The sequence below is a fragment of the Peromyscus californicus genome, unplaced genomic scaffold, assembly GCF_007827085.1.
Source record: "Peromyscus californicus insignis strain IS unplaced genomic scaffold, ASM782708v3 Scaffold_6__1_contigs__length_162567912, whole genome shotgun sequence".
Taxonomy (NCBI): Eukaryota; Metazoa; Chordata; class Mammalia; order Rodentia; family Cricetidae; genus Peromyscus; species Peromyscus californicus.
In genome coordinates, this window is record NW_026294584.1 from 136,710,433 (window position 1) to 136,730,592 (window position 20,160).

At 40.0% G+C, this 20,160-nt stretch overlaps 1 protein-coding gene across 1 annotated transcript in view; it reads left to right on the forward strand.

Moving 5' to 3' along the window:
* The first annotated feature begins 874 nt into the window (after nucleotides 1-874).
* Nucleotides 875-20,160, forward strand: part of LOC128099738 (alpha-2-macroglobulin-like) — a 70,839-nt gene continuing 51,553 nt past the window's right edge. Inside the window, exons 1-18 of the mRNA XM_052721559.1 lie at nucleotides 875-960; nucleotides 2,790-2,973; nucleotides 3,801-3,957; nucleotides 4,110-4,162; nucleotides 5,619-5,639; nucleotides 5,901-6,069; nucleotides 6,552-6,636; nucleotides 8,348-8,468; nucleotides 9,148-9,262; nucleotides 9,408-9,517; nucleotides 11,456-11,617; nucleotides 12,772-12,999; nucleotides 13,443-13,506; nucleotides 14,605-14,747; nucleotides 15,347-15,496; nucleotides 16,340-16,507; nucleotides 16,912-16,990; nucleotides 18,227-18,353. Coding sequence (XP_052577519.1) covers nucleotides 875-960; nucleotides 2,790-2,973; nucleotides 3,801-3,957; nucleotides 4,110-4,162; nucleotides 5,619-5,639; nucleotides 5,901-6,069; nucleotides 6,552-6,636; nucleotides 8,348-8,468; nucleotides 9,148-9,262; nucleotides 9,408-9,517; nucleotides 11,456-11,617; nucleotides 12,772-12,999; nucleotides 13,443-13,506; nucleotides 14,605-14,747; nucleotides 15,347-15,496; nucleotides 16,340-16,507; nucleotides 16,912-16,990; nucleotides 18,227-18,353 — 2,222 coding nt within the window. The remainder of the gene's footprint in view (nucleotides 961-2,789; nucleotides 2,974-3,800; nucleotides 3,958-4,109; nucleotides 4,163-5,618; nucleotides 5,640-5,900; nucleotides 6,070-6,551; nucleotides 6,637-8,347; nucleotides 8,469-9,147; nucleotides 9,263-9,407; nucleotides 9,518-11,455; nucleotides 11,618-12,771; nucleotides 13,000-13,442; nucleotides 13,507-14,604; nucleotides 14,748-15,346; nucleotides 15,497-16,339; nucleotides 16,508-16,911; nucleotides 16,991-18,226; nucleotides 18,354-20,160) is intronic.

Here is a 20,160-nt window from a genome sequence, read left to right on the forward strand (position 1 = left end):
TAGGATGTAGAGATTAGAGAGGGGAGTGCTGGACAAAAACGTTGGATGGCGAAGACACTTTGGGTCTTTGTTAGGCACAGTAGATGGGAGTTATTTGAAACTTGTTACTTTTTACTGCCTTAAAGTAGAGATGTGTGTGTGTGTGTGTGTGAAGGCTAAAGTCAATGTTATTTTATATTGAGACTTAGAAATTCACTGTTTAGCCTAGACTGACTGGCCAGCAAGCTCAGGATACTGCTGTCTACTGTCTTCCAGCACTTGGATCACAGCTAAGCATTAGGAAACTTAAAAACAGTCATTTCTCCTGGCTCCGACGCTTCGTTTGCAACCTAGTATATAGTATCTCTAAAATCAAAACCTACTTACTAGGTTGGCTCAAAATCCTTTCTACAGGAGGCTGCTGAACATGGGCCTGACGTTAAAGACAGGCCTTATGTGGCCCAGAACTTGCTGGCACACTCCTTTGGAGTGAACTGTTCAAGCCTCCTTGGTGCTGCTTAAACTGCAGCCTCCTTGCCAACTGTCCAATCCAGGCAGGAGCCCAGAGCATCAATAAAAGACATTGCGGGAGGCTGCGGGGGTGGAGAAGCCGATTATCCGCTTTATTGTAAAAACCAGAAAAAGTGAGCAGTAATTGGGAAGTGGTTAATCCTTGTGGAATTCTGGCTAGCCGGCCAGGCATTAACCTTGGCAGTAATTAGGCCATCAATGACCCTTTCAGAGAATGTTCAAAGACCTCAGCTTTGTTTTGAGAACTTGTGTGGGTTTGCACAACGAAGAGCAGAAAGCCCAGCTGCTCCGCACCACCTTCAAGACCAGATCTACGGAGGGGAGCAGGGTGCAAGGCGGCGGGGTCTCCGGTCCTTTCTGCAGCATGGGGAAGCACTGGCTTCCACACCCAAGCCTGGCGGTGCTGCTGCTGCTTCTGCTGCTCACAGACACCTCCACATCACAAAATCCGTGAGTTCTACAGAACATGAGAAGCTTGAATATAGGGTCTTCTGTGTATCCGTTCCTTTTCTATAAAACCATCTCCTTCTTTCTTGCCTGTGAGGTTCCTTCCAGCTCTGAGATTTCCCAAATTCCCCTCATTCATTCTTCCTCCCTCACTCATTAATCACTCATTCACAGCTTTAATTATTTCTCTTGAACTCTCTGGATTTCGGAATATCCAACACCCCCCCCCCCCCCCCCCCCCCCCCCCCCCGTGACACACCACTTTCCTGGATGCTCCTGTTAAAAGTCTTCAGAACCCCAAGATAGTGTGGCTCTGTTGATGCTTTGTCCTTCCTGCCGCCTCCTTTACATTCCTCACCCTGTTTGATAAAGACACACCTCTCCGCAGTGGCGCTTTGTCCTGGGATTTACAATTCCCTAGGAATGGTTCCCAATGTTGACGTTGATGCTGAGAAAGTAAAGGACTTTAGTGACTGAACAGGACTTTTGTGCAGATCAGCTAGTGATGAAGTCTGTGTTTCAAAGAAACAAGGAAGAACCAAGGAGAGTAGACAGACAGACAGACTGACAGACAGACAGCTAGAGCAATATTTGGGAGCATTGGCTCTGGGTAATCCGAGGCAGGTCATACAAGAGACTGTGCAAGAAATGATGATAAAGACATAATTATTATCTACATTTACTTGTGTGGGTGGCCATTTTTCTTAGTGCTTATATTTATACAAAAGAAAAATGTTATTTGTTTTCGTGAGGAATATCCAACCACAGATCATCAATGTTCACTGAGGGGTAGGGAGGTGGGGGAATGACACTATTCTAAATAAGATGAGCTTTGAAAGTATTTTAATTTTCAATCTAATATATATGAATCATGATTTTTATTTTTTGGGAAGTTGTGAATTATAACTTCTGAAAATAATTCAATCATAAGAAAACACTGACACAAAGTTATGGTTACACATTTAAAAGAAGAGTTACTGTTACACTTACATACCCATGGGTTGGGTATATCAAACATCCAGGGTGGGTAACTCACAGGTATATACATTTCATGTAGAAGTATATATGTGTATATACCTGTTAATAAAAAATTAAGAATTGTTCATGAGCTATTTTGAAGCATAAGAAAATCATAGTATAAACTTCTAGGTAGTTAGCAGCACAGAAATTAGAATTTTTGACTATTACAAAAAGAACTTTTACATTTTATTATTTATTTCCTTACTTATTTTGGAAGCAGGGTCTTGCTATGTTGGCCTGGCAGGCCTCGTGGTAATCCTCCTGCCTCAGGTTCCCAAGTCATGTAGCACCATATTTTTCAATATATATTTTTAAAAAGGTGATAGTACTTACAAGATTTAAGATTCTATGGAGAAGTTGAAACCTAATTTAAGAGAAATTAAGCCTTATTTTAGAATGTCAAAAGAGTATATTTGCTTATTTAAAAATGTAATAAAAAAGTTAACTTGAGAGTATGTAAGAAGTGCATGGCATTTAAAAAATGGTCTTGAGAGTTGCTGTTTGAAACTGGAGTCGTATGTCATGGTATTGAGAAACTGTCTGCCCTGCTTCTGTGTTGCCAGAGGATGGACTATGTTTGAATGGAGCTTTTCTCTATGTTTAGAAAGGCAAACACACACGATGCAAACATCCAGGTTGGGAACCCACAGACTTTGTCATCTGACTGCCAGAGACTCTCCACTCACTGTCTGTCTTCTCTCGCTGTGTGACTAAGGATGATGGGTGATAACTGGTGGAAATGTGATGGGACATAGTGATTTTGATAGCAGCAACTCCTTCACTCTCCTCTAACTGTATTCCTCCATCCCCAGAATCTACATGGTGTTGGTTCCGTCCTTGCTCCACACGGGCACCCCTGAGAAGGGCTGCCTTCTCCTCAGCTATCTAAACGAGACGGTGTCTGTGAGTGCTTTCATGGAGTCTGTCCAGGGAAATCAGAGCCTCTTCACTGACCTCGTGGTTGACAGGGACTTATTCCAGTGTGTCACCTTCACTGTGAGTGCAGCCGCTTGGCTTATGTACACTTGACTCAGAGAGTAGGGATCCAGGCTTACCAAGATGAAGTACTGCCAAACTGGGTGGAGACAGTGGGCCTGGCAGGGCCGAGGTGTTCAATAAGGAATTCAAAGGTGGCAACCAAGTATAGAGATTCAGTATCACCTCATCTGTTTCACCTACGTATTATAGGTATATTGAAAATAAATTCAATGATCAAAGAAAAATTCTATTAGTCTAAAAAAGAACCAACAGCATGCAGTAGAGAAGGGGCAACTGTGACTTTTACTTAGAGTTAAAATTATGTCTTAAAGTTTATAAAGCAAACTAGGTCAAGGTTAATCATAAGCCACCTCCTATACCTCATACTCTTCTAAGAGTGAAAACTGTAGAAACCACCCTGGGCATGTGTCCAAAATCTCTTCAGTGCTGGATACACGGAGGAACACTTGTAATCTAGTCCTAACAAAATACTTTCTTTTTCCATAGTGTTAAGACCCTGAAGACTTGTTTCTACAATGTCCTGTTAGTATATAACTACGTGGTCAAACATAGTGTGTAACTGAGTCCAGACTTCACTGTATTTTGCATACAAATCAAGATGAGATTCCCAGTCACAACTTTTCTTATTAGTGTATTTTCTCTACCTTATGCTCGGAGGTCTTCCCGTTTGTAAAATGTCAGAATTCCTGCATACGCCAACTTCCAGAACGAGAATGAGGGGGTGAAATTCATCAAAAAGGTCGAGATCTCCATAGAGATGTAGAACAGGGAGAGGAGGAGGCTGGAGAAACTCACTCCATTTCAGACTCTCTTCCATATTTCAGATCCCACAGTCTTTGTCCAATGAGGTGGTGTTCCTCACTGTCCAAGTAAAAGGACCAACTCAGGAATTCAGGAAGCGGAACACAGTGCTAACTAAGAATAAAGAGAGTCTGATCTTTGTCCAGACTGACAAACCTGTCTACAAACCAGAGCAGACAGGTACAGTGAGGTCCACAGTCAGGACAGCATCAAAAAGGAAACTCTTTTCCCTCTGCCTGTTCCTCACAGTCCCTGTGACCTTGGTTCCTTAATAGTTTTGTTGCCCCCCTATAGGACTGGTCAGTGGCTCATCAAAAATATTTCTATTTCAGTGAAATTTCGTGTTGTCTCATTGGATAACCATTTTCACCCCCTTAATGAATTGGTAAGTCTCCTAATATTTACATAAATCATTGTTGTTTGTATGAACTGGCTAGGACTCTGTTTGGGTTATTGAGGAAGGAAGTGTTGAATAGCACTACCAGGGATTTCTCACCTTGCAAGACTAAAGGGTCTTCATTTAAAACACTATCCCAGGTCAAACAGTAGGGGAAGTGTTCTGTCATGACTGGCACTCAGTTGCTTGTCATAATTAAACTTACCCTTTAGTTTCTAAATAGGAAGAGTAAGAAAATAAACAATGGACAGCTGTCCAAAGATCGAAGTTCAAATATTTCTTAGAGATTTAAATCTTTTTTCAGACACACTGAAATTTCCACTATGAAAGAAGTTGGGAGTATTAAATTTATTCCTTTGTGAGGATTCACACATCTTTCTACCACAATGCATCAGACCAACTCTCCATTCTCAGTTGAGTTTTCCACTACATCTTCCCATCTTTAAAAGAATCAATTCTCGGGGTTGGGGATTTAGCTCAGTGGTAGAGCGCATGCCTAGCAAGCGCAAGGCCCTGGGTTCAGTCCTCAGCTCTAGAAAAAAAAAAAAAAAAGAAAAAAAAAGAATCAATTCTCTTTTAACTCCAAAGACAAAAGGAGATGCCATGACCCTGGCTTTTCTGTCTCTCACATCTATATGTACTTCACACAAAATCATGTAGGCTCAGAAAAAGTACTATTTCTTACTACCTGAATTTTTACAACTTGACCAACATCTGTAAACAAGACCATTGCAGTAACCTTGATATTTGTCTCTCAGCTTCTACTTTCACTCTACCTAAAATCAAATATGATATCTACCACTCAGTCAGGTTAACATGTATGTGCAATATATGTGTGACAGGCATATGTGTGCATATGTGTACATATATATATATATATATATGTACACATATATATATCAAACCTTATATATGATGTCATCATATGTGTGTGTGTTTTGTTTTTCCATCTATCCTTTCATCCTTAGAATGAGAACAGACAGACATATTGTTCTTTTCTATTCTGCTATGTTCTCAGCATCTAGAATGACACACAGCATATAAGTAGATATGTAATAAATATCCCTTTCCTATTCTTATTATATCCTACCCTTTCTCATTCTTAGAAGCACCTAGTGATGCATATTAATAATTGGGTTCAAGAATAGTTACTTCCAGCACCACGCATTTATTTTTTAGTCTGTAAAGTTGCATAACAAGGGAATGTTCTTAACTAGGATGCTGCAAGCTTTTAGATAATATTAGTAAACCCTATTTCTAATAATAGCACATAATATATATCCATGGCTAATAAGTTCTTAATATCACCTATTAGCTGCTTGAAATGAATTAATTAAAACTTGGGTAAAATTTAATTTGGTAGACTATATATACAGATATATGTGTGTATGTTGAGTTATTCCACATATTTGAGAACATTATACAATTCTTTCTTTTCTTTCAGATTCCTCTACTGTACATTCAGGTAAGCAATGCAAATGGTCCACAGAAGAAAAGCAGTTATTTCAGGGGAAACCTTCTTTCTGCACTTCTTACAATAATATGCCAGAGACTTTGGGAAAGGGAGAAGCTCCCAGCCAACCCAGGAATGGACGGCTGGAACTCATCTGCACTCTGAGCCCTTCTCATTTACCCTCTTTATGGATAACATGGAAGCTTTCATAGATTTCTTTCATAATCTCTGATGTTCTTTGCACTTTTATGAATTATGGTTAATTTATTACAGGACCCCAATGGAAATCGCATTGAACAATGGCAGAGTTTCAAGTTAGAGCGTGGCCTCAAACAGTTGTCCTTCCCCCTCTCCTCAGAGCCCCCTGAGGGCTCCTACAAGGTGGTGGTATGGACAGAAACAGGCAGGACTGTAGAGCACTCCTTCTCCGTGGAGGAATTTGGTATGAATCATGGAAAATCATGGAATCATGTCCTTCAGAGCTGAGACCTCTAGAGCACATAGTTTGAGTTTGTTCAAATTCCTTTTGCTTCCTGTGGATTGTTTTGGGCTTGGAGTAGAATCAATTACGTTTAAGTCCAATGGGGCATCAGTTCTTTGTGAATAAGATTTCATTTAGTGTAGTTGTTTGTAGCAATACTGAATGACCAAAATAAAATATTGTTTCAGTAGTGAGAGGGGGAGGGAAGAAAGGAAGGGAAGTGGAGAGAGAGACAGAGAGACTCTTGAAGGTCACAGTGAACTCTCATAGTGCCTTCATCAAAATCTGTATTTGAGAATGAAGTAAGTGTGGATACATTGGAGAATGAAGTTGCCTTTACAAAATGCCAGAATATCGTTAGGGAATTGTTACAAAGAACTAGAACATAGTCAAGCCTTCAGATCTGAAGAGCGACCCCTAACCTCCTTCATTGTGGTCCACAGTGCTTCCCAGGTTTGAAGTGAAAGTGACCGTGCCAAAGACAATCACCATCATGGAAGAAGAGATCCATGTGTTGGTGTGTGGCACGTGAGTTGATGGGAAGAGCAGCCGCACTCTCGGAAGCAGAGTCACCCTTGAGACACTCGTGCTGATTTCCCCAGGAGCAGGGGCAGCATGGGGACTTCAAGAACCTTGGGAGTGTTCCTAGCTGTAGACCACTCTTCTCCTGTTCCTTTCTTGTGTTTCCTTCTTGTTTTCTTTTATATCTCTATCAACATTTCTATAACTGTCATGAGGTGGGGACTGTTTATAGAGAGGCCACACAGCTGGGATTGACTCTGCAAGGGAGAAAGCTGAACACACACACACACACACACACACACACACACACACACACACACACACTCGCACACTCGCACGCATGCAAGTGTTCTGAAGGACCCTGGCTTTCCCCGTAGCCATAAGTGATGCCAATACACTTAGGAGGGAGATAATGCACGCTTCTAAAGGAATTTCAGTCAGTAACAGATCACTTATTTGGCCTTGCAAACAGTGGGTAACGAGAGTAGGTTCAGAATCAAAATCATACCTAACTCATCAGGCTGCTTTGGGCTGTCACCTCCCTCTCTGTACTGCCGTTTTCACTGAGATCTTGAACATGTTCTTTCAGGATGGTCCCTTTGAATCCAGAAATGTCTGAAGGATCTTAAGCCCCCAGAGACCTGTAGTGGCACTAACAGAACAGAAAGCAGAAAGACTAGTGCTGCCTTGAGGTTTTACATGTGGCACACATGCTATCAGCTCCTTTGGAGTCATGGCCTCCGAGTTCCCTGTAACACCTGACCACAGCTCTTGCAGACAGAGGCAGGGGATACTTTAAATTTCCAAATAGGGCAGGAAACAAATACCCTTGAAAACAAAATAATCACATGTGACATTAATGTCACAACCCTATTCCTTTTATAAAAAGTAAACAAGCATATACATAGAGATTTATACTGAGGACACATTTTGATAGTTTGGATTCTTCAGTCGTTTTGAAAATGTTTGTAGTTTCTATTAAGTTTATTTTGTGTATGTTGGTATTACTTTTCTCTTAAGAATGTAAAATCATGCATCCTCTCTCATGTGTGGATCCTAGCTTGCAATGCTCATGTGAGTGCATATAAGTAGGGCATGAATGTGGGCATACAACATGAGACCAGGAGAAGGGAAAAGAAGAAAAAGACAATACCTGTGGCCTGAAAGTGGAGAGGAGAGAGGAAGGAAATGGGCAAGAAAAATTGGGGTAGAATAAAAAAAATTGCTGTTTGAAAATGTCATAATGAAACCTAATACTGTGTGTGCCCTAATTTAAAAATTTTTAAATGAAACAATCTAGTCAGCCTTTGTAACAAAAACACCTTTCTAAAGACTGACTATACTGGAATTTTAAAGTTAAAAACGGAGTACAGTGGTATATGCCTATAATCTCAACACAATGGAAGCTCTGGCAAGAGGATGGTGAGTTCAAGGTTACCCTAGGCTATAAAACTGTCTCAAAATAAATTAACTTATAATAAAAAATTCAAGATTAAAAAAACTGATAAAAGAAGAGTGGCGTGAACTTCAGCACGTGGCACGGAGGTTTTCTGAGTCACAGTGACTTTGTCGGCTTCCAGTGTGTAACGAGTGACCTCAGCACAGGCAGACAGAAACACTGAGAACAGATGTGCTGTAGCTGAAGGGGACTTGCAGAAGAAAGCAACAGGGATACCCAGTGCTTGTTTTGAGTCATTTGGCAACATTCTCATGGCAGATACACCTATGGGAAACCTGTTCCAGGACACGTGACTGTGAACATTTGCAGAAAGTACAGTCATCCTTCTAACTGCTTTGGTGAAGAGTCCATGGCTTTCTGTGAGACATTCAGTCATCAGGTAGGCTCAGGGCTGTGCCTTCTGGGAGATAACAATAAACACATTGCTTGCTAATGGCAACCTGGTGCTAAGTCAGGGAGAAATTCTATACCTTTAAGAAACTTGAAAAAATGACTTAGCTAAAAAATAATCACTGGTCTTTTGCTATTACCCAATGTACTTGTTCCAGAAGAACAAGTCAAGCCATCCAAAGCCTTTCCAGGTATCTTCTGTAAAAGAAGAAGACATGCCACACATCTTTTAAATCACCTTGACCCTGAAGAGTGTCAGTTCTATTTTCTTTCTTAAAAGCAAGAACCTATTACAACGCCCCATCTAGATGCCAGGGAAGTGAGATAGCCATCAGAGAGATGACCAGTTACCAGCTGTCTGCCATGGGAGGGGACCCAGCATTTGGAGAAGTGTTAGCTCTGTTGCAGTAAGATTACCCAAACCATTAGCATACTTCTCAATTATTCTTTCCAGGGAATGTCAGGCAGTGAGGAGTTATATCTGTCAATTATACACAAGATATTATTATGAAATTACCAATAATTAGTTCCTGAACAGTGCATAATGTGTCTTAATACAATATAAAATGCCTAGATTATTTTATCATTCCCCCTAAATTCTTCCAGATCGACCAACTACTGATATATCCAGTATAATATGCATTATGTTTTATTTTCTTTCTTATTAGCTAAATGACGATGGCTGCTTCTCACAGCTAGTGGAAACCAAGGCTTTCCAGCTAAAGAGGAAAGAGTATGAGATGCAACTTGAAGTGAATGCCAAGATCCAAGAACACGGAACAGGTTGTGTGTTGCATGGTTGTGGGGGAAGAAAATGACATTGATTTCTTTCTTGGGCCAAATTATGAACTGTAAGGAGAGAAGTAATGACATAAGAAATTCACAGATATTGGCCTTCAATAAAAGAAACTTTCCCCTTCTGTTTCAGATGTGGAAGGAACTGGAAAAGGGTTCACTAAAATCACAAGAATCTTAACCAACCTGTCATTTGTGAATGTGGACCCACATTTCAGACCAGGAATCCCATTTGTTGGACAGGTTGAGTATTTTTCAATCCATCAAGCCATGTGCTATCAGAATTCACATTATGGGTACAATGTCTGCTAAAATTGTACCTTGTTAGTGCTGTCAACCAATGTAGCCAAAAGGAAAAACTATAACCACATGTCTATTATATAACCAAAAGTTAGGATTTACAAAAATAGATGCTTTTGTCTTAAAGTTTTATATGAAGTCTCTAAAATTATCCTAAAGGATTATCAAGTTGATAAGTTTTTTTAAAATCATTTTTAGAACAACATTGCTTGAAATCAGTAAGTCTTTTCATGGTCTACCAGCAGATTTTTACTACATTATCCCCTAATTCTGTCAAAATTCATAATGACAAGTCACATTATCCTTCTAACATCGACTCTGTGTGGAAATGGATATACAGGCTGCTTTTCCTTTGTGCCTAGGGTTTTTCATAAATATTATATTAGCATTAGCTTTCTGTAAGAACAAATACATATTTTAAATAGCCCTAAATATAGAGATAAAGCACTGTTTGAGGTTTCTAGCCTTTCATAATGACCTTTCTTGCAGACCTGTGACAACTTTCTATTATGATTTTTCTATTGTAAGCAGATGTGTAAATGATCTTTGTGACTCCAGAAGTCTGAGGTGACAGTTGTGTCCATCCAGCTCAGTGTGTAACTACTGTGTATTGTGTTTTTTTAGTGAAAAGGTTGCTTCTCTGTGGAGGCTGTAAAAGACAGGACAGGACTTAAATGAAACAGAGTACATTGTGAAAAGTTCCACTATATTATGGCGGCAGAACATGTTCAGAAACTGTAACCATTTTCTAAAATCAAAGTGTAGTCCATTTAAAATCTTTTCAGATGTATATTACAGTGTTTCTAATTTAATGCTGGGAAATTACTATCTGTCGTAAGACTCTATTAGCAGATGACCAAAGAGTGAAGTTGTGTGCCCATTCTTGTGCTAGCACATGAAGCTGACATTTTCTTGATAAACCTAGATTTTATTGATAGTTAGGAATACTGATACATGTCAGCCTGTTTCATTTTCTGCTACCAAATATATGGCACAAGTGATATGCCAATTATCTTAACCTTATCATTATACACTGTTTGCATCTGTACTGAAATTTCACATTGGACTTTATAAATATGTACTATGTGTTAATTAAAAATAAAAAGCATTTCAAAAAATTTCAAAGTAGGGCTAGAGAGACAGCTCAGCCATTAAAGGTGAAACTCACAACAAAAAATTATTTTCAAAGTAACTTATCGTAAAAAAAAGTCACCAACTTTATAATATGGAGTAGGTTGTTTTTTAATTTATCTATCTATCATCTATCTGTCTGTCTGTCATCTATTCATTTATTTTGCCGAGTTCAGTATTACAATTAGGCTTTAAAACCTGATTCAATGCTAAGTGTGTCTCCCCAATTTTACATTTGTCATGTGGGAAGCACATCATCAAGTCTGCCTGTTTTCCAGAAGACTGACCATCTAGGACGAGAAGCAGGTGCATATATAAGTCAACTGGAGAAGCATATGGGACCTGTATTAGAATTCTTTGCTTGCATGCATAATGACACTCCATAACATTAAGCCATAGGACGTTATCTTGTCTACCACAAGATTAGTGTCTGAGGCTCAAATAATAATAATTTGACAACTGAGCTAAATTTTTTTAATCACTATATAGCTCTTATTTTCTATAACTCTCTGTGAGTTATGTAGCACAGTCTTTGCAAATGAGCCACAATGCATCTGCTAAGTCACTCCTGTTTATTCTTGTTGCTTTGTATCTCCTCACACTCATACTTATCTCCCTAGGGTTGATTAGTGCCCACTAGTTTACATTAGTTGTATGTTTATTTAGCCTCCTTTTACCACCCTGTAGCCCCTTGATGATATCCACAGTGCCTGGGACTGTGAGGGATAGACATTTGCTTTTAACCTTCAGGTGCGCTTGGTGGATGGGGAAGGCATCCCTATCCCACATGAAATGGTCTTTATTGAAGCAGATGAAGCAAACCATCACTCAAATGCTACCACTGGGGAGAATGGCCTGATGCGGTTCTCCATCATCACCGACGACATCATAGGCACCTCCCTCACTGTCAGGGTGAGTGTGGAAAGAGGTTGATAAGGACATGCATAAGTCTTGAAAACAAAGTTGCAACCTAAAGAGATGAAATCTCCAAATTGTGTTTCTCTCCTATGGAGAGAAAACAGCCCTAAAACTTAAGAGACAATTTAAGATCAACTTTTAACAGTTATAATAAGAAAGTAATGTTGTGACTAAATATGGGTGCTCTATTTTGTCAGATGGTGCATACACTGTGGAAAATACTGTGCCAGTTTCTCAAAAATCAAATAAAAATAAAAACAACTGGAGTTTCTATAAGATTTTGCAGTCTTACTATTATATGCATTATTGTTCACCCTACTGCCCGGTTGCATGAGCCTAGAGAATGATAATGTAATGTATATTTCAAAAACTAGAAGAAAGTATTTTAATGTTTTTATCATAAAAAATAATAAAGCTCTTTTCCCCATTGTGTAGCCCTGGCTCTCCTGGAACTCACTGTGGAGACCAGGCTGATCTTAAACTCACGGAGATCTCCTGCCTCTGTCTCCCAAGCGCTGGGATTAAAAGTGTGCACCACCACCACTCAGCTTTTTTTAAAAACATTTTTAATGTTTATGTTAACAAATAAGATACTTAATCTGATTTAAATATTATGAAATTCAGAATTACAGAATGCATTCATCACATATCTAAGACAGGCCTGGAAGGGATATCAGCTAATTCTCTAACTCAGCTCTAGCCAGTGGTTTTTGCAGTCATTTTCTCAAATTTATAAGGTTACACCATTTCATTTATTCATAAAACCCAGTTGGAACTAATTGCCAAAGATGAAACTACTTAGTAACGTAGTTACTGGCATTCCCTTCCCCTAATAAGGCTTTGTAGCTCCAATGTTAGTCTGCGTGGCAAAGGAGCAAAGAGACCTTTAAGCCAACTAGTCAGCAAGGCATACAGCTCATATTATTCTCTTCTGATATATAAATATCAAACTCAGGATGATCTGGGGTGGAAAATCAGAGCCATGCCTATATTTAAGACAGATGAAATAAAGGCCTTTCTTACATTCACTGTAGAGGAAAAGACTTCTAGCTACTAGTTAAGGAAGGCTAGTAAACTTACAGTGTTGTGAGGACAATGGTTCCCAACATAGAATCTAGTGAAGTAACATTGTTTTTCTAATTCCTTAGGCCAAATACAAGGATAACCATGTCTGTTATGGATTCAGATGGTTGACAGGAGAGAATGTAGAGGCACAGCACACTGCCAACGCCGTTTTCTCGCCAAGCAAAAGCTTTGTGCATCTGGAATCCATAGCTGGTAAACTGCCCTGTGACCAAACACAGCGGATCCAGGCGCATTATATTCTCAATGGAGAGGCTGTGCTGGAGATGAAGGAGCTGGTCTTCTATTACCTGGTGAGAAGGGAGCTTACTGCATTATTACCTACAGATAAAGCTCTCTGGGGACAAGGGCTTATGACACTGTGGACATCATTGCTTTGACCTCCTTTGAAAGCTTCTTACTCTTAGGTATGCATGTATCTGTGACTGTATGCCATGTGTGTGAGTGCCTGTGGAGGCCAGAAAAGAATGTCTGATCCCCCTCAGCTGGAGTTTCGGGTGGTGATGAGCTACCTAATGTGGGTACTGGGAACTGAACTTGGGTCTTTTAGAAGAGCAGCACTGCTCTTAAGTGCTGAACCATCTTTCCGGCTCCTAACTTCTTACTCTTGTTTCTTTCTAAAGTCTGACTTCTCATGGGGCTAATTATTTCCAGCAGGGGCTCAATAAGGCAAGCATGTAGAATGGAAGCTAGAATAAGATCTCTGTTGGAAATTTTTTAATCTCATGTTTTGCAGATAATGGCAAAGGGGGGCATTATCCGATCGGGGACTCACACACTGCCTGTGGAGCGGGGAGACAGTGAGTATGGCGTTATCTCCACAGTTCTGCTCCATGCTGACCACCCGGCCTCATTACCTGTCAGGGATGCTTCCAACGGGTCTCTTTTCCACCTAGTCACAAAAAAGAGGAAGCCAGGGAGGAATGCAATTTCCTTTTTGCCATTCTTTATCAAATAGTTTTTTTTTCCCAGTACATTTTGCTTAGGTTATTAAGCTGTTGATAGGGTCATGAGTATACCGTAGTTATTTCAAAATTTCTAGTCAGAATTTTTTTTTTCAATGTGAAGGACATTTTAAGAGTTGTATAAATCGAGATGGGGAAAATTTAAGTGTTTTCTACTTACCAGGTTTTGTTTTGCACTACCCCTTCTCTCTCTCTCTCTCTCTCTTTCTCTCTCTGTATGTGTGTTTCTCCCCTGAACTTAGTAATGATTTACAAAAGTTCAGTTGAGCATATCTACCATGGAATGGGACTCTACTCATGAAAAATAAACATCTGAAGGTTCCCCTGTTCTGGGGTCTAAACACTGACTTACTAGAAAACTATGAATGAGCACCTCTTTATCTCTTGGTGCCAAAATGGAGGCACTGCAGTGGACTCAAGAACATTTAATGCAGGCTCTACAGTGTCGGTAGACATCAAAGCTGGCTTCTGCAGGAGTGTAGACTTCCTCTTCAGGAGAAAAGGACACCACCCCATATTTCACATAGGGAAAGAGGACATAAGCATAAATACAGTATGTTAAGCTCTTAGCATCAGGTCACATGACTTCCTTTCTCTCCTAACATGAGGAATCAAGAAGGAATGAAGGTGAAGTCCACTCCCTTAGGTAGCATTTGAGGTTAGTGTCATCCAGCTAAATCTCAAAAGTGATGAGAAAAAAAACATACATGATTGATGGAGGAGAAAGGATTCTGTGTATTGCCTTCTCTAGTCCCAGGGTACTCTGCAAGGTAGTCATGCATTTGTTATGTGTACTGTTCATTGTGTCCACTAAGAGGAGCAGTGATTGGCCAGGCCAGGGGCCCAGACTAGCTCTGTGTAATAAAGTGACTCTCATCTTCACTCTGAATGTGTCTAACACATGACTGCTGCCTCTCATTCTCTCCTCTTCAGCGAAAGGCCATTTCTCCATATTCATACCGGTGGAGACAGACCTGGCTCCTGTAACTCGATTGCTCCTTTTTATCATTCTGCCTGATGGAGAAATCGTTGCAGATACTGTCAAATATGAGATTGGAAACTGCCTGGACAACAAGGTGTGTGCTTTATATAATAAAATTTCAACATTTATGACTAGCAGTTCCTGTTATTAGCCGTACTTTTATACATGTGTGGCTTGAAGGATTAAGTGAATGTCCCAGTGAGGTCACAGCAGAGTCACATTAAGAAATCATGTTATTGCCTCCTTTTCAAAATTATCTGTGTAATATTGACTCAACACATAGCCCAGCTCTCTCAATGCCCTCTTCCTGTCTCTGTAATGGAATATTAGCAAGTATGCAAGCAAGTTTAAGGCCACATGAAGCCCAAACAAAAATGCTTTTGTTAGAGCTTTTTTGCAGTCCACAAATCCAGAGTTAATGAGCACTCATTGTATATCAGAGATACGAGACCGATACTTCAAAACTGCCATTTGAGAAGTATCTTTAGAGACCATTACAATGGTCTAACTAACCTTGAGAATCAAAGCAAATTCCAAGGTGGGAAAGAGCCTTGTTCACATAGCATAACAGCAGCCACTGTGAAAGCAACCAACATTGTTACGTGCTGGAGGTGAGGAACACCTGGGAAATGTAGGCGACACATGGTGGAATGCAGAAATGGATTTTTCTGACCTTTCTTTCCTATATGCCAGGTGAATTTGATCTTCAGTAAAAGCAAAGGTCTTCCGGCCTCTCGCGCCCTCCTTAGCGTCACAGCTTTTCCTCATTCCCTCTGCGCTCTGCGAGCTGTGGACCAAAGTGTGCTGCTCATGAAGCCTGAGGCGGAGCTCTCTGCGTCCTCGGTAAGTGCTGGGATCTAGTTGTGAGCTAAGGGAAGTCCGATATTTGTGTCTTATAGAATTTACACTTTCATAATTGAAGTGGAAACATATGTTTAGGAGAAAAACAAAGCAAGGGAGGAAAATTGCGGGGGCAGGGCTGAGGAGGAGTCATTTGTGGGGATCGCCACATGCTTCCAGTCTGGTCTGTCCAGGCCATGGTCTCTTTCCCTTGAATGCACATCTGCGCACCTGTCAGCACTTCATGTCTGTTTTACTTCTCTCCCCTGAATGGATTGAAAGCCCTGTGTCCAGAGTTTCAGAGATCAGCCCTTAAGGACTGAATGATGAACCCGGAGCATTTTGTCTCTGTGAATAAAACCTTAGAAAGAAGTATTGTTCCCTCCTACATGGAGGGTGTTTGCAGGACTTATTCAGTCTGAGACACGTGCCCTTCATTCATGCAGAGTCAGTTGCTAACTACAAAGTGGCGACAGAAATATCATTTCATTCCTTCCCACAATGTTGTGTTACCGACAGCACAGTCCAGTTTCTCAATTATTAATGCTTCATCTCCTTTTAATATTGAGTATAGTGTTTGCTGTTGAATGGTATAAACAAGTCTGATGACCCTCGATTAATTAAATGGGAAGCATATTAGTTTTATTTTTCTAAAACAGTTAAACATCTTCCAAGTGAAAACATGTTGTGATATAAATATCGCATGTAAAATGATTTCTGTTGAGTGAGAAAATGCTTGAGGGAAGGTTGGTGTTGCTGTTCTTGGGTTTGGTTTGGTTTGGTTTGGTTTGATTTTTTAAGAAAATGCCACAGACAAGTTAGCCCTATGTGCTCTCATTTCTGCAGGTTTATGATCTGCTACCAGTGAAAGACCTCACTGGCTTCCCTGAGGGCGCAGATCTGGAGGAAGAAGACAGCAAAGACTGTATCAGGCAAAACAACATGTACATTAATGGCATCCTGTATTCCCCAGTACAGAATACAAATGAAGAGGATATATATGACTTCCTAAAGGTAAAATCCTTACCTTAGGGACAGTTCTGAAGATTCTTAAAGTATCCTGTATGGAGAAGTTATTTGTATCAATGCCTTCTTGTCATCGTTGAAAATAACAGAATAAAAGAATCAAGTGACTTCGCTGAGGTCGCCAGGAGGAGCAGATCTGCCAAACGCAGCAGAATAAGGACCAGGAGATTTAATGATTAATGATGTTTTCTTTTTATTGAAATCCATTGCTTTGTGATATTTATAAGTGTCATGTATAGAATTATTACTGTCAGGTGAATTTAAGGGACAAAATAACATTAACACCACGGGCATGCTAACGTTCCTGCTTCAGATGCAAACACGGAAGTTTAATTCAGATAAAAGGAGGTGTGTATGGCTATGCGCTAATCAGCTGATCATCTCCTTTGTAGGACATGGGGTTGAAGGTATTCACCAACTCAGATATCCGTAAACATAAGATCTGTGAACAGCCCGAAGAAATCACAAAAGGTTAGTACTGAAAATACCGAACTAAAAAAGATAAAATTTTAAAGACAAAATGTGATCAAAATTAACAAAAGATTTGATTCAGATATATTAAGCCCATTGAATAATGTTCATAACAATATAAGCTCAAATCTGATAGTGTCACCCTCTACCAAGTACAGAGCATGGAAGGCAGATTGTGAACAGTGGCCTAAGAGAAGTGCAGATTCAATACAGGCACAAAGTAAAGAAGAATGGACTCTGAGGAGTCAGGAAATTGGCCACCAAGAACCGTCTTTGCCAACAGAAATGACGGGGCTGAAGGAAAAGGGACAGTTCCCAGGAGTTTAACTATGAAGCCAGTGTTAGAATTGGGGTTGCATTCAAAGCAGGGTTGCATTCTCTCAGTCAAGCAAAGATGTTCTTCAACAGCTCTAAATTATCAGTGAAGACTCTTCACTATTTTAGGTGATGTAAGCTGTTTCTTTGCTGAATCACAGTAGGCAGCATGAATTTAGTATTATATTGCTAACTAGTGATTGGCCATGTTAAGTATGGAGAAAGAGAAAAGTCTAGGAAAACATTCAGTGAGAATCCATTTTCTATGTGACATTTACTACAGAGAATCAGATATTTTTATTTATAAATTATAGAATCCTTTATTATTAAGATTATAGGATATTTATATATTTATCATGCCTGTGTATCTGCTGTCTATCAATATGTCCATCTGTGGATTTTCCTAAAGGGAGTGGCTGTCACACGTTCATAGTATGGGTGAGCTGATTGACCTTCTGACTCACTATGGAGTACAGAGCTTTTCCATACTTGATGCCTCCATTACTGTAAACTGTTTCTCAAAACCACTACTATATTTTTTTCTTTGCTCCCATAGATGAACATGCCAATGGCAACTTGGGCTTCTGCCCTCCTCCCCACCCTAGGTCTCTTCATTTGGCACAATGGGAAGTAGCTTCCTGGGATTCCACAAGACCTTCTCTTCTGCATACAATCCAAGACTTTCTGCCACACCTCTTCCATTCTGTGCTTGGGATTTTCTTCCCCTGGTTCAGTTTGTTCTAATGCCTCAGAATTCAACTGAAATGCCACCTCCTCCAAAAGCTTTCCTGGTTGCCCCTATGTCCTTTTCCGGCTCCCACCTCACGTTCCCGATCTTTCTGTCGCAGTACTTGGGTAACACAACATCTCATGAACTCAATCTTTGTATTTATTGCCCCTGTCTTCTCTCTCCTACCATAGTACCAACTGCATATCAACTCTTAAGCCACAATCCTGTGGAGGATATTCTAGAGGCGTTTGAGTATCCCCAGGAGACTATACGAAAATACTTCCCTGAGACATGGATCTGGGATTTGGTGGTTGTGGAGTAAGTAACTTATTTTTTCTATAAGATGCAGAAATATAGATCTATCAAAGATTTTAAACTTTAGTGAGTTTTCCCTTTTTAATGTATATATTTAGGATTGTCTGACATGGTCTTTCACTTTCACTGTGAAAGCATTACTAAGGTTGAACAATGTAGAAGATTCCTAGGTTAAATTGATTTCTAAGTATTTATTCCATCATAAATGGGATTGTTGTCTTTATTTCTTTTCCAGATAGCTTGTTATTGGTATAGAAATGCAAACATCCTTTCATATATTGATTTTGTATCTAACAGCACCGCTGAGTTTATTTATTAGTTCTAACATTTTTTTTAATGAAATTTTGAGGTTTTCTTCATTTGGGATCAGATAATCTATAAATAGAGATTATCTTCATCATTTCCAACTTGGATACTCTTGACGTCTCTTTCCCCTTATTTTTCCCCTTAATTATTCTCGACAGTACTCAGTGGAACAAGAATGGGAATGGGATCCTTATCTTGTGCTGGATCCTACAGGCAAAGCTTTCAGGTTTTCTTCACTGGTTATAATGTTAGGGAGCTTTCCTGAGCAGTATGTATGATATAGAGAAAATTTCCTTCTATACTTACTTTATTGAGAGTTCATATCATGAAAGGACTTTTTGTTCTGTACCTATTAAGATAATCATATGGGTTTTACTTTCTATTCAGCTAATGTGGTGTGTCACTCTGATCACACTATTTTGCATTCAATGGTCACTACATAATCTTTTTAATGTCCTGTTGGGTTCAGTTAGCTATTATTCTATTAAGTATTGTGATTCTTAGTTTATTTAAAATATTGGCTTATAGACTGATTTTCTTGTGGGCTTCTCATCTGACTTTGATATCTGAGTGAGGCTGGTCTCTACTTCCATTTTTAGATGTCTTTGAAAGGCTGATGTTAATTCTTCCTTAAGTTAGGGAAATTGATGAATGAAGTGATCTAGTCAGAAAAGATACACAAAATGGTTTTTTGCTTTTTAAAGTTGTTTCTTGACCCAGTATGTGATCTACCCTGGAGTGTACCCACTGTGTGCTTGTGGAGACTTCATACTCTGTTATTTCCCCTGAAAGTTTTATGTACATCTGTTTGGTTGATTGTTTTTCAAGTTTATTATTTCTTCATGGGATTTGTCTGCATAGTGTGGCTATGGTTGAACGTGGAGTACTGGGATCACCCAGTATTTAAGAAGCACTTCACCAGCCAGCCAAGCCAGAGATTCTAGATGTTTCTCAGATCTTTGTGCTTCTTTGCACCACCCTATTTGCCATGTGGTCACCAGGAACTTAGCAATTACCAAGATCAGTCAGTGCCTTGAGATAGGTGAGATGGAAATTGATCCACTGATTCATGGTTGAAATCATTTGCACGTGAAGTGTTTGTTCCAATCCCCCCATTCCTCTTGGAGAGTCCAGGAGCTGGGCTCACACTGTGCAAAGCCAGGGAGAGGGTCTGTGACAATGGCCCCACTCCTGTTCATACTGCACATATTTCTGTTCATCCTTTCAGCCCCTATCCCCAGGGGCAAACAAACATCTTATCCTTTTGCTTCCAGGGACAGGCAAGCTTTTGGGACACTTTGATCCATCTCTGGGGCTGTTCAGCAGAAGGAGCAGTAGGAAAGGCCCATGCAGCTGTTCAGATTCCCAGGAGACTATGAGCTCACTAAAGGCCAGATTCCCCGGGGGAAAACAGTGTCACTGAGTGTGCAGTCAAACTTATTCCAGGACAAAACTAAGAGCTGAACGCCTGTTGCTTGTTCTCTTTATGCTGAGCCCTGGGAGA